General features: G+C 38.8%; 1 protein-coding gene across 16 annotated transcripts in view; it reads right to left on the bottom strand.

The window, feature by feature from the left end:
- Positions 1 to 14,076, bottom strand: part of HDAC9 (histone deacetylase 9) — a 457,012-nt gene that overhangs the window by 218,075 nt on the left and 224,861 nt on the right. For 8 of the 16 annotated variants that reach the window (XM_015618303.1, XM_015618309.1, XM_019005657.2 and 5 more), the window contains 4 exons: positions 8,487 to 8,728; positions 7,397 to 7,547; positions 5,233 to 5,359; positions 3,208 to 3,329 (listed from right to left, as the gene is read on the bottom strand). In XM_015618303.1, the coding sequence (XP_015473789.1) occupies positions 3,208 to 3,329; positions 5,233 to 5,359; positions 7,397 to 7,547; positions 8,487 to 8,728 (642 nt within the window). The remainder of the gene's footprint in view (positions 1 to 3,207; positions 3,330 to 5,232; positions 5,360 to 7,396; positions 7,548 to 8,486; positions 8,729 to 14,076) is intronic. The other 8 variants (XM_015618299.2, XM_019005658.2, XM_019005660.2 and 5 more) reach the window with 3 other exon arrangements.

The following is a 14,076-nucleotide window of genomic DNA, read 5'->3' as shown; positions in this document are numbered from 1 at the left end:
TAATTTAGACACATTAGTCTCATTGAAAGTTAATGAGCCGTGCTGCTGCTCATGCTTTTGGGTGCATTGAAGAAAACACTGTATCCATGGTGCAAGTTTTGGGGATTTTTAAAATTTAATCTTATGCTGTTTACACTAAATTCTGCCTGTAGCTACAGATGTGTAGCTTCTCCTTATGGTGTATTTATCTATCCAGTGAAGCAATAGCTCCCCTTGCTCTGCTCTTTTCAAAGTCTGTCAACACCAAGCATCTGAATGCAGCTGTGCAAAGAGTTGCATATCCTGGCCTCTAGCCCTTAGGACAGTCCCAATCCTCCATGCAGCTAAACTTTCTGAAGTCCACTGCTGACAACTTCTGCTGCATCTTGTACAGAAAGGAACAATCCACATGGCTGAGACTTGTTGAGTAACCACAGTCACTGCACTAGGATGTTAACTCAGGTACCTAAATGTAAACACTGACAGTGCAAGACTTTTAACTCTTTTCCTAGTTATTTAAGCATTCCATCATTCTAGATACTAGAAGAGTAAAAGCTGCAGAAAATATTTTCCATTCTTTTGGAATTAATTTTTAGAAGATTAAAAAGGAGATGCCACTTCAGAACTAATTAAGCAAAGATTAAATGGATTACTGAAGAAGAAAGTAAGCAAGCAAAACCCATGATTTACAATGCCTGTGTGACACTTGATGTTCCCCCAGCACTGAAAAACACATTAGGATGTCAGGGAAGAATCATTCAGCTTTGTCTCCCATTAAATCTGATCTCAGAGTACCTGATTCAATCAGAATTATCTTATGAGAGCATTTTATCAACGTTGGAGAAGAGAAAGATAGCTCTGTATCTTATATTATGAAGATTTTTTTAAAAAAGTCACCTAAAAAGCAAAACAAAGCTGCAATTAAAAGTCACAACAGGTATTTCTTTCTTAAGGAAATGAAAGGAATGTGAGGTCTGCTTTCATATGAATTGCTGACTTCACGCAGGTTCAGCACCACAGAGGGTTTACCAAGAGCCAGTGGCAATAAGCGTTCATGGCCTAAAGGGAAGGAAAAGAGGTTCACCCCTCATGGCAAAGGTCAGATTTCTGCAGGCTTACAGCCTGTCCATATACATGAGTGTTCATGGGACATCTTTGTCTAGTAAGGTCCCGTGAGGATGACACAGGCTCCACAATGTCCCCTCTGCCTGGAGGATAGCCCTATAGCCACCCAGATCAGTTTAGGGTCATTTGACTTGTGTCGATTTGGTTCCTGTTGCTTTTACACTCAACCTGATGAACAATCATTGAAAGCTTTGTAGGGATGTTGCTGAAGACTGGAATTAAACATCTCTAGTACACAGAGAGACTGGATGTGTAAACAGGATATTAACAGTTGTAATTTTCACGGATATGGAGAGATATCAAATATCCCCTGTTGGTAACATACAACATGCTGTACACTTCATTTATATTTGCTTATCAGAATCACTATGTCAATGTCATAGAAACGGTTGTACTAATGATTATATTAGTATTTGTCTATTTGTTCTGTAGATATCTTTTCAGAGAGTCATCATGTCCTTTGTTCAATTTTGGAACTGATGCACTGCATGCCCAAATATTTGGAATAGCATATAGAAAACATCTGGATTTAATTATATTATAGTCCTCTTATGCAGACAATGGGAATTGAATTAAGGAATATTTTGAAACCCCCACAGAGATATAAAAGTATTAGCAGCTGCACGAGAACTTTACTGTTACAAAGTTTGAAAATGTTTTGTTTTACAGATCAACAGTCTGACACATCATAAATATCAATCATAATGTTTAAGATACATAAACATGGAAGAAAAATTGAAGCTTGCATTTCAAATACATGTAGATGAATTCACAGCATTTAGAAGACTTAGCATTTAGAAGAATTAGAATTTTGTTCTACAAAATGAAAATGTATAGTCTATTGGCATAGAAAATATATGCTATCCAGTGGTATTAAGCAGAGAACCACATAAGTTTACTCTGATGAACAGCCTGAACAAGATTTTATAGAATCTTGTTATATTGCTACCATATAGTACAAAAAGTAATTCAGCTAGAATAAATTAGCATTCTGCTTTTCATGCTTCCATTCCTTTGAAAGTATTTGGGGATATAATATGAGCTTAGAGAGTCTGCCCCAAAGTATTAGACACAGGCTGGATTTTCTCTCTGAATGTATGCTGGTTCCAAATGCCAATTCTTTTCAAGTCAGTTTTGCAGTTAGTTTTCAATCTCCCAGTGGCTAAATCACATTCAAAGGCTGTTAGCACAGTAGGGGGTCAGACTTTCTCTCTGAACGTAACTATATCACTCAACAGCAGACTCATGCAATAAGCGATCTAATGTTTTCTTTTCCTTTTCCCCCCCTCCTCTGAGTGTCTCCCTGCATTCCTGGATACCAGTCACTGCACCAAGGTCCTGAGGCAACAGCCACGTGGACTCCACCACCATTCTAACTTTCTTTGTGGTGCAGAAAAAGTCTACAGTTCACCTGCTGTCAAGATAAAATATTCAATTGTTAGATCTTCCAAAATATTCTAAAACCATCAAAAGAACATTTTCTATGTGTCAGAAGACAAGCAGATGTGTGTATAGGGACACAGCACAGTGCTGGTAACACCAAGGTCACGGGTTCCATCCCTGTATGGGCCATTCACTTGAGTGTTGGACTCCACAATCCTTCTGGGTCTCTTCCACCTCAGAATATTCTGCCAGTCTGTGATAGACACACAAACTCTGACAATCAATGACACAAAATAGAATACTCATACAATTCTTCCTCTTTCCATGATTTCCTCTCAAAATGCCCTGAAAAACATTGTCTAAAAGCAGAATACCATCTGAAGATAGATACTATATCTGCCAAGCAGGGCAGAGAGAGTTATTAAAAGCAGAAGAAAGGCAGAGAAAATAAAGATCCATGAAATGATGATCTGTTTAGAAACAAAATTTATCAGAACTGAAGCCTACACCAGCTGTCAGCACTGAGAAACACCGACTCTCAGTACCATGTGGCCAGGCTGACCCTGGAAATATGCAGTCTAGACCTTTGAACTTACTCATAGTATCACCTTGAACAGGATTTTTGGAGTATAACATATGCCTTGCTGGTGGACAGCCTGGTCAAAATAAAGGGTGGGAGGATTGCTGAGCAAGGGGCTCGAATAAATGACGCTAACTCACCCGTTTTACGAAGTGGAAAATCATCCTTAGCATCCTGTGCTCCTGGTAAAGTGTATTTGTATGGTGGCGAGGCCCCACTCAGGGGTGGAGAGCTTTGATCCAGTGAGGTATGGTGGGCAGCCCTGCAGCACACACAGAGGTCACAAATTAGCTGTCACTGAGGTGACCAGCAGTAACTATCCACACATGTTGTACACGTCCCAGCTGTGTTTATGTTCTTGTTCGTCCAAGTGTGCGCAAACCACAGGCTCATGTAACCAATTTCACTCTTACAGTAAGTTATGGAACTCCTTGGGATTCCCAAAAACACATTTTTTGCACTCATTACAGAAGTCTCATAGGATAAGATTCATGTTGATCTACAGGCAGGGTCTACCACCAGCTTGGGGAACTGACCATTTCAGGTGGTTGCTTTTTAATATGAATCAGCTGACACACAGCAAAAGCTGTTTAAGGCTTGTTTATCATGTACAAATACACTTATATTGATCAAGCCTTCCCTATTAAAATGTGGGGGATTTTCAGGTCATGAGGGCTTGTATAAAATAACCAGAAATATTGAATTTTTATCTCTTGGATACCCCACTCCACTGAATTATTTAGTGGATGACGTAAATGAAACCTTGACTTCAAGTTCAATTTGTAAATTTTGTGAGCATACCACTCTGCAGCACATAGCACTCATGTCAGCACAGAAGCTCCAAGCTGGAAGAGTGTTTTCTGACAGCTGCTGGATGAAAGAAATATTGTGTGCAGAGCTTTCTGAACGACCACATAGAAATTGCATCACTTGGCTCAGAAACAGGGGTTGTTTTTCTGGCTTTTTTTTGAGTGGGGGGAGTTTGCTTGATATTTCTAACTAGAGAGGGAAAGGAGAAAAACTTTCAAACTTTGTGTTTGTGTTTATCTAAACATAATTTTACTTGGCCTTTTACAGACTCTGCTTGTCTTTCCAACACAGTGTGGTTAATCAATAATATGTCTCTGTCATGAGAGGAAGTTCTACTTTTTGTAGTGTAGTAGAAGGCATCCTCTGTAGAGCTACTCATACTCAGTCATCTGAAGCTCAGATTATTAGTCCAGAAATCTTACATATTCAAGAGACTTTTTACATATTATTTGGAAGAAAAAAATGAATTTATTACTGTATCTCCACCAAACACAATGTAACTATATATTAAATAATTTTACCAAAAAGCTCTGGTTAGCTCAGAATGCAAACTCCAAGGGCCAACCTTCAGCAATCCTTTTTAAAAAGAATAAGTAAAAGATGGAAATCTAGTTTACCATATGCATTTCTGTTTGTCCTGTTGAAGGTCAATGCAGACATGACATTGAAATCTTTCAGAAGGGCAGAGAGAATTCATTTTGTTGGATTCATTTATGTGGGGAATAAAAACTACAAAACTGTAAACTCTTAACATGTCAATAGATTGTCTGAAAGATTCAATAAAATCAAGTGCTTCCATGATCTAAGCAGATTCTTGTCAAGGCCAAGTTATCATAAGAATATGCAATTTGGATACTAAAAGCCATGAGTCAGAAAAGTTAGATGACCACTGTCTTTCTCAAAACCCTTGTGAATTACCAGCACCATTCAAGCAACTTCACTGGAAGCAAAGCAGCATCTCTTCAAGAGGAAACATTTTGTGATTGATTCAAAATCCAAGACAAACACAGCTGTTCTAACTGCAAAAATTTAAGATACTTGGAAAAATTACAGGTATAGTTGTAAAACTTGTGATAGCAACAGCTATAATCACTATAGATGAAGCAGCTGAAATAAAACCAATTATACAGATTTTTGAGGGAGTCTTGTTCTGTATAGTTCGCATCTCACCACTGAACACTGAATACTCCTCAGTTCAACCAGAAATACAACACTTCTGGCTTTTTGCTAATCTTTGGGTTGAACTTCTGCCTTGCTCTGGAGGCAGACTCTCAACTCCCCTGCTGAAAAAGCATTCTGCCAAGTTTCAGCTGATACCTCAACGAGACAAGGAAGCAGCTTAATACTGAACATACGTGTACCAGAGCTTGGGGTGGCGGCTCATGGAATGATTCTTCCCATTTGCTGGAGAGTCTTTTGTAGCTGATTTACTTAACAGGAACTCTTGAAGTTTCTGCTTCACTTCTGTGCTGGCCACTGCCCCTAAGAAACACAAGAGTTAAATGCATCTTAGCTTTACTTTAAAAAAAAATTACTATTTTAAATATAACAAACTCCAAAACAGAGTCTGTGCCTTATTGCTGGAAGTTTTGTAAACTATAAAAAAACTATTGGTGGAAAAAAGTCAAAATGAGATAGCATTTGGATTAAATGCTTCTCTGTGGAAGCCTGAAGCTGGCTGTGACCCAAAAATCCAGTGAAGTCATAAGGAATATTTCAACAGTAGATGAGGCCATTTATCCAGGGCCAGATGTATCTAAAGAATTTAAATTATTTCCTGATAGTTCCCAACAATCCAAATACAAAACCAACAATGGAACTAAAAAGACAGTTACAAAAGGTCAGTTTGAATTTTTAGTAATGAGTGTTTTTTTCTTTTAATAAAGTAACAGCAGTAACACAACGAAAGTATCCTCTGAACACTGTCTTGGTTATAAGCAGAACACTGCAGAAAGAGCCAGCAGTGAGGCTTTTAATTGGAGCCCCTTAAGGGCCTCTACCTGTGATGTCTGGCAGACAAGAGAGTGCATTTTGACCTCTCTTGGTGGCTAGCTCAACACAGAGCAAAAAGTAGAGCATGTCATTGTAAGGTTAAACTGCCAATTCAAGCTTGCAGCACGGGACATGCTTTTTTACTCATAGCCAAAATAGTGTTCATTAAGGAAAAAAGAAGTATGAAAACAAAAAATCTTTTGCTTTCCCATAATCAGTGATAAAAAAAAAAAGGGATGAAATCCCATTTCTTTCAAAGTTGCAGCTCTAAGGCATTTTTGATACTCTATTTGGTTACCCAACCCTGACAACACCACAGCTGAGATGCTGAGCACGTCCCATGTGATCCACTGCCCATACCTCCCTTCCATGCTCTCCTCATTAAATAGATCATCACCACCAACAAACTGGGCCTGGAGGGGTCACAAGCTGCTTGGCTGGCTATTAGATCCTGAACAGCCACCCAGCAAGCTCAAATTGAGAAGGGAACCATTGAGGTCACATCTCTGCTCTTCTTCTGGCAGGAACACCAATAAAGCCCAACTGTTCATATGGAGAATGAATTTTTTTATACTACATAGCAGAACCTTTTATTCCTGCAGTTTCCACACCCTCACATTTCTAGGTCAGTAAGATGGAAATTTTTTTATGGGATCATTGTTCTTCAAAGTACTAGAAGCACCATGGACACCTTAATTTCTAAAGGCTGTGACATGGTACACCTACAGCTGTTGAAGTGGTATCTTTTTCGACCCAGGGGAAAAAAAAAGCTCTTTTCTGCTTCAGTCTTTGTCAGTTAATTCTTGTGCTCATTTGGCAGAGCAAGCAACAGTATCTGTTTGTGGCAGCTTCATTTTGAATATCTTCACACTGTACTTCAACCTGATTTTCAAAATGACCCCACGAAAGAGAATTATTTGTATCTGTCTCCCTCTAGTGAGCATCAAATCTTAACAAACCTTCATAGTTGTTTTCTTTATAGCTATATATGAGCTAGAAATAACTCTTGGTTTTGCCTCATGAAATGTCATCAAGAACAAACACAAGACAGTTTGAAAAAGTCCTAGCAAAATATTTAGAAGGCTCATCCTAAGATATTCTTAAATATTTAATTTTATTTTCAGTCTTGAAACAATGCTCAGCAACTAATTTAATTTTCTGCTGTTTCGTAGTGCTTTCTGTATTGAGAAATAAGCTCTTCATAAAGTTCTCATGTGAAGCTTTACGCTTTCAAATTTCCTCATTTTTTTTATACAAAGAGCTTGACTCTTGAGATGCATATATACAAGTCTGTCAAAATGTGCTTTCCTGCAGTTTTCCAAGTCTGCACACAAACCAGAAATGTGTTTCTGTGGGTGCAGTGGGTGGCCCTGCCCTTCTCAAAGCACAGTCTTGACTTCTCGACCTGCGTATTTCACACAGGAACAGGCTTCCTTCAGGTTCCTGTTCATAGTTCATTTTGGCTGGGAGAATGCAAAGGGGAATAGACTCGTTTCTTATTAGGATTCATGGTACATTGGCTCTTACTTTCTCGTCCTCTTTCTTTGCCTCGGAGGGGAGGAAGCTGTTGCTCCCTGCGATGCCTCTCCAGTTCCTGCTCCTGTCTTTGCTGCTCCAGTTTCTGCTCTTTTTCAAGGAGTTCTTGTTGTTGTTTAATGGCTAGGAGTTCCTGTTGTAACTTGCACAGAACAAAAAGACATGAGAAAGTGCAGTTTGTAGTGTTTTCTAGGTCAGTCCTGGTTAAAACAATTCCCCTGAGTTACCAAGGATCAGCGCTTGCTTTTATGCTTACACTTCTTTTCATCTCTTAACTGACTTTTAAGCAGCACAGTGCAATACTGGCTGTCACCAAACTGAAATCTAGTGTCAGGTAGCAGCCTGCTGCTCTGGTTTCACTTCTTTCTCTTTTGGCAAAGATGCCTGGAAACTTCACATTGTTCCTTGCCTGTGCATCACCCAGCTCTGGTTGCAGTGCTCTGATGCATTTGTCAGCTCCGTCAAGTGGAAGCTTAGCACAGCAGCACAATGGCAAGTAGATAAGAAGGAAAAATGAAATGAAAGGCAAGATCATAAATTCCCAGTCAAAATCCATTATAGCAATCCTGCCATAGTGCATGCAAGCCCATAAATAATTTTCTTTTTGTACTATATGAGGCAGCTCAGAGAAGAGTGAAAACAGAACATTATCAGGGCCTGCCTCCGTTTTACAAATGCAAATATTGTAAACTTGCCTATCAATTTGATTTGTGGTTACAAAGTCAAACAGTAGCCCAAAAAAGCAGTCTTTTAATATACTAAAAACAGTATATAAAAAAAAAAAATGAAAAAAAAAAAGCCATATTGAAGTTCAGCTGAAAATGCAGGTTGCAAAATAGGTAGTTCGATTTTTTGTGGATGTGGTGGCTTCATGAGCTTGATGATTCTCATAGTACTGCCTTGGTCTGCTGTGAGCAAGTCACTCATAGGTGCCAGCAGTTTTGCTTTGAAAGGTCTTTATCATCCAAATACAGAGAAAAGAGCACTCAAAAACCATCTCTCAGTCACAGCAAACCTTTCAGGCATGTTCCCTTTTCCGATTTTGCAGATAAAGTAAGGGATAAATGAAAAATGTTGCTACCTTAATGTGCTCCTGGAGCTGGGCCTGATGCTGGCGAGTCAGGTTTTCATGCTGCTTCTGGAACTCTGCAATGAGCAGTTGTTTCTGTATTTGCTGCTGCTGCTGGATCAGGAGCAGCTCCTGCTGTAGCTGCTTTTCGCGCATAATCGGGTCCACCATGGGAACCATCATCCTGAGATCCGTCCGCAGGTCTAACGGTGAGATAGGCTCCAGGCCCACGGGAACCTCCGACTTCACATCCACTGTGGGAAGAAAACAGCAAAACATACACATTAAATATAACAGGAGAAGGAGAACAGAGAGCATTCCTATGGGAAAATGACCTGCTTCACTCAAAGACTGTTTCAATGTACAGACCTTTCAAAACATTTAATGCAATCTAAGCTGTATGCAAACTTCAGCACCTCCTTTCCACACTCTGCAGAAATACTCCCAGATTAATATTCTGCTAAACAGGTTAACACACAACCCAGTTCTTAAACCATGTCATAGCCCAATGGAGCAATATTTAGTGAAAATCTCCTAGGCCCTATTGATGCTACACAATAAACACTCCGGGCACTTCCTCAGCGTAAGATTAAGGCCCTGCAGTTCCATGGCACTGCAAGAGATTTTTCAAAGTTAGGGTGTAGATTTTCTGAGGACAGTGTTACACATGAAAACCCACCCAGTGCTCCATGGCTACTGCATATAAATATACCTGCCATAAACAAAGGAATAACATATAACATGGGGAAATAATTTGACACACAAAATGAGAACTTTTAATACAGCTTTTGGAAAAGTAACCACCACGCATAGCACACTATAAATGGCTTGTAAGAAAATGAATTACTTCAATTTGTTGTAGCAATGCTACAAATTCTTAATCCAGCAATTAAGTACTTAATGGAGGATTTATTTTCTGTATTTTCCATCTCATAATTTAAATCAAAGGAACTAAAAGGAGGCAGAACAGAGCGTTTTGATCATTTTCACTATAATACTTGTAAAGCTCTGGTTCTCACATAAAGTGAAGAGAGTGAGTGTAACTTTATCTGTCTCAAAAGAACAAAAGACTAACAAGCAGCATATCTACAAGAGGAAAATAAATAGTAGCTGAAGGTCTCTGCTAAAGCCCAGCAGTTCTGATTCCATCCACAAGAGGACAGTGAAACACAAACACATCCACTCCAGTTCCCATTCCTCCACTATCTTCACTGGAAAATAAGATTATTAACTGAAAACAAACATGCTGTCGGAAATGACTGGGGAATGAGATTTTAAGCATATTCTCCTTTTTCTCTGCTGCAGCTGTATTTGTTTCCAAGGAAAAAAACAAAATGAAACAGAAATATTCTAGTAAGCAGAGACAGCAAAACTGAAGCAGTAAAAGTTGAAACTGCAGCAAATGGAGAGGACTGCATTCTAACTGTATGATCTCTAGTATCTAATAAAATATATTAGTAAAAGATTTTATAAAAATAAGAGAAAAGGCACCAAATCTTTTCTACTGATCACACTTTTTCATTCCCAAAATTCTGAAAACATACACTTTTCCAGGCCCATTTTTTATTTTTTTTTAAAATCTTAATAACTGTGATTGTAAACCTCAAAGCATAATTTGGCTTCTTAACCCGCTATCCCAACAGAATGATTGTGTCTAAGTGCTTACTTTTGTTCTGAAACTAATCAGTAAATTATAAAAAATCACCTTTAACTTACAAAAACTACTCTTGATTATAAATAATTGCCACCGACCAAGAGAAACGGACAGGCAAACCCCCGGCCTTTCATCCCATTTATTCAGCAGCAATCCACATTCCATTTGTCTAGACTAAATATAGCCGCGTTTATACAAGAAATCAATAGTGCTTGCAGAGAGCAGAGCAAAGACATGAATATTTCATCAAACCCGGAGAGAAATGGCAATCAGCAAACTGACAGCAAAGCGTGTAGGCTGACTGGCCCGCCAGATAAGTCTCCTGTACTTGGACAATGGCTCATTGCCTACAAGTCACAATCTTATCATCAGCACTCTTCTATTTTTAACATTAATTGCATTGTAGGTGACAAAGGTTTATCACGTTTAAAAGGGAGAGATGGATTTTCTTACATCTTCTGTGACAGGATAATAAGCCTTACTAGGAGCAGTAACTGGAGCTCAGCACACCCTGCAGGGTCTGGTTCACAATAGTGTTTGCAAACTGAGCCCCACAGGGTTTGGTTCACAATAGTGTTTGCAAACTGAACCCTGCAGCTTATTTTGCAGATACTGGCTGAAAATCAACCTCTACGGATCTGCGCGGTGACTCAGGCTGATTATTCTTCCCATCTTAGACCAGCATCCCATTTCTTTATTTTCAGAGAAGGTAGCATGAGGGGAGGCCTTCAGATTTTTTTAACAATGGAATTTTCCTTTCACTATTAGTAAAATCTGCAACTGAAACCAGGCTCAGTTTGGTAAGCTACATGTTTTCTAGAATTTGCACACACTCAAATAATAAATCTGAGTATCTACCTCATCAAGTTGACCTTAACCTCATTCGTTAATTTGGGGAAAAACAAATATTAGGGTAGTTCTAGACTTGAATCCACAGAAATCAATCAAATAATATTTAATTCAATTTCAGTGCCAGTGTTTACCAACAAACAAGGACAAGCATTTATTTGCTGGCATAAATATTGCTAACAGTAAGGGTACCACCAATACTTCTAATAACTGCTGACATAGCAAATATTAACTTCTAGGGCTAATTACTGTCTTTGAACTAAGTTAGCTGGGCCTCATCCATGAAATTATTCTAAACAAGTAACTATTAAGATCACCAGTCAAACTGAATGGTTTGTTACTGTCTGTTTCACAGTCCTAATGCCACAGGCCATTTACATTCTTACTTGTTACTAGCTGACAAGAGACAAAGCAGCTCTGTGGGTCAGTGTAAAAAAATGTGTAATGGAGCAGACAATCAAGTCTTTAAAAGCTTTGACTTTTAGCTGAAGCATCTTCCTCTCATCACCACACCACTGCAATTTTAAGTCTCTGCAGAGCAAAGGTGATGCAGAATGTTTATTCTCATGGGGGCTTTTTATATTTTTTAACCCCCTGTACAAAGATATATATATATATTCTACAGGTAAAAAAATTAATGCTCTAATCAGTGCCTTCAACTTCAAACATCACAAGGAGCAATGGGATGCAGGATCTAAGTAACAGGATTCATAAAAATATTAGACAAAGAAGGAAAGAGATGGTTAATGAAAGCAAATATTAATCAGAGGCTTTATTAATAAAGGCTAACTTCACATATTCTTCAGAATTTTCATATCACCAATGGAGTAAAGCTGTAGCAGGCACAGTTCAGACCCTCTCCTTACTCTCTCCACTGCAGTCCACAGCAGATCCTTCCCAACAGCTCTGCCAACTACAGAGCAAGCCTGGGATTCCTCTCTGAGGTTAAATAAAGACAAACTCTCTGAGCTCATGTCAGCTGCAGTGAATACAACAGTAGGCTGCAGAATATTAACTAAAAACGTTACTGAAAGCTCAGTGATTCCAGGAAATATGCCAAAATTTGAGTAGAAAAATATTTAATTTTCAGTTACAACACATTGCAAAAGGCATATGTATTTATTTTTCCTATAAATACTCAATTGCCTTTATCTTGAAACATAACAACAAAAATAGTCTCAGAAGAGTGTCCATATCAATTATACTTCATAGATGGCACTTCCCACAGGGCTTTTGAAATTCTGTGGAAAGAAAATAAGACACTTGAAAAATGGCATTCTTGCTGAGTGATTTAGATGCTTGGAGCATGTGTAAAAAGAGGTAAAGGAGCTTGGTTTAACCCTCAGGCTTTGCATTTTGAAACCATTCCTTACAATGGGAACACTGAACAACTGTTAAGTCTTCCACTAAGGGATGGCATTTCAATCTCAGTTTCTGGCGACTGGTTTCAATTCCTGATGTATTAGAAACACAAATCTTCCAAATCACAAATGCTAAAGGAAAACATCAGAAAATAAAGCAGCACGCTTTCTTACCACCATCTCCCAAGAGGGACAATCTTCTTTTTGTGTTGGCAGTTACCTTTCTTGGCAGACATTTTTGCCACCTTTAAACCCAGGAACTTAAATAAGGAATTCTGAACAGTCATCATTCCTGATTTGAGATGCAATTGAGAAGAATTCTAGTAGACTTGCTTATAGACCATCTTGTCTAGTACATGCATGATTCTCACATAAGAGGAACTGCTGGGACTGCAGGGATCCAAGTTAACCTTTTCCCAAAGGAATGTCTCAGTTACACTTTTGGGCTGGGACAGCAAAAAAAGGTGGTGATAGAAACAGGGCACGAAGCTGGTGAGCCTCGTTCTCCTGCCTTGGTTGTTCAAGGCAGACTTATACAGAGGAAGCAGTTAAGGTTTGTAAAGTGAACAAGGAGGACTACAGAAGTTGGAACATTAAAACTAAATTAAAACTACATCTCACAAAAGACAGATGACAAATTTCTCCAACCAGCAGTATTAGGTAATAAAAACATATTCCTGAAAACACACAAAACCCAACTAAAATCTAGAAGAACCAGTATGCAAAGAAATGGCCACACCTTACCCCAGAAAGCATCTTGGTGAAGTATTACAAAGAAAAGAGGATGAGAGTTTATACCAGTGCTACTCTTTGGAGCTCTGCTCTACAAAAAAAGAGCCCAAAGTTATTATTAACTTGTACAGTACTTTTCGTAGTTTTCATATGCTTTTCATAAAATGAAAACAAACCAGAATAATTTTGCACATTTTAGTGTAAAGGAAACTGGCTCCATTTGGCTTCTTCGTACAAAGAAAGTAAAAACCCTCCCTTTTTGCAGAATTGGCCATCAGACAGTTATGACATAGTCAGAGCACTAAGGAATTTATAGAAAAGAGCCCTAAATGCTGACAAGAGTGGAAGATTCATCTCCTCACCAATAAAGGTAATATTTTGTAGTCTATAAAGAGAATACTTTAAGATATTAAGTTATATAATAATTTACAATTTAAACCTAGAATTTTTTTAACCAGATTTATGTGCCAACTCATGAAGGACTTGAAAAGCACCAATACCTGAAAAGCTCTAACAGCATCTTTGAAGCAGATTGGAAAAAAAAAAATCTCTGAAATGACTGAAAAGATGAAATGCTGTAGGAGGTTTAAAGTTGCAGGAATAAGGAAGAGAGGGTAAGAGGGAAATTTTGGCAGCCATGTGAACCACAAAGTAACTGGCAGGAGATGGGACAGAGTAGGATTGGCCAGGCAATAAGACGTGAGCAGAGGATGAAACACAGGAAAAGGAGTTAAATTTCTGCTCTGAGAGGCTCCATTAGAGGGACACTGCTCACTCTGTAATCTAAGAGCAGCCCTGGCACAGTGATTAGGTAGCAGTGAGGCCACAGTGTAAATAAGGAGCTAACACAGGAGCGACATGTCCATGGTGAGGATGCTGGGAAATTAAGCGAGCAAAGTGGTTTTGAATAGCCATGACTAAAGAGGACTAAGACTGGCAGGAAAACTGCCACAGCAATTGTGCAGTGTTCAAGAGTGCAGAAAATGTCCTAATCTGGAGCCTGTTC

Source organism: Parus major, chromosome 2 (genome assembly GCF_001522545.3).
Source record: "Parus major isolate Abel chromosome 2, Parus_major1.1, whole genome shotgun sequence".
Classification (NCBI taxonomy): Eukaryota; Metazoa; Chordata; class Aves; order Passeriformes; family Paridae; genus Parus; species Parus major.
The sequence above is the reverse complement of the archived record's forward strand: the minus strand, read 5'-3'. Positions and strand labels throughout refer to the sequence as shown.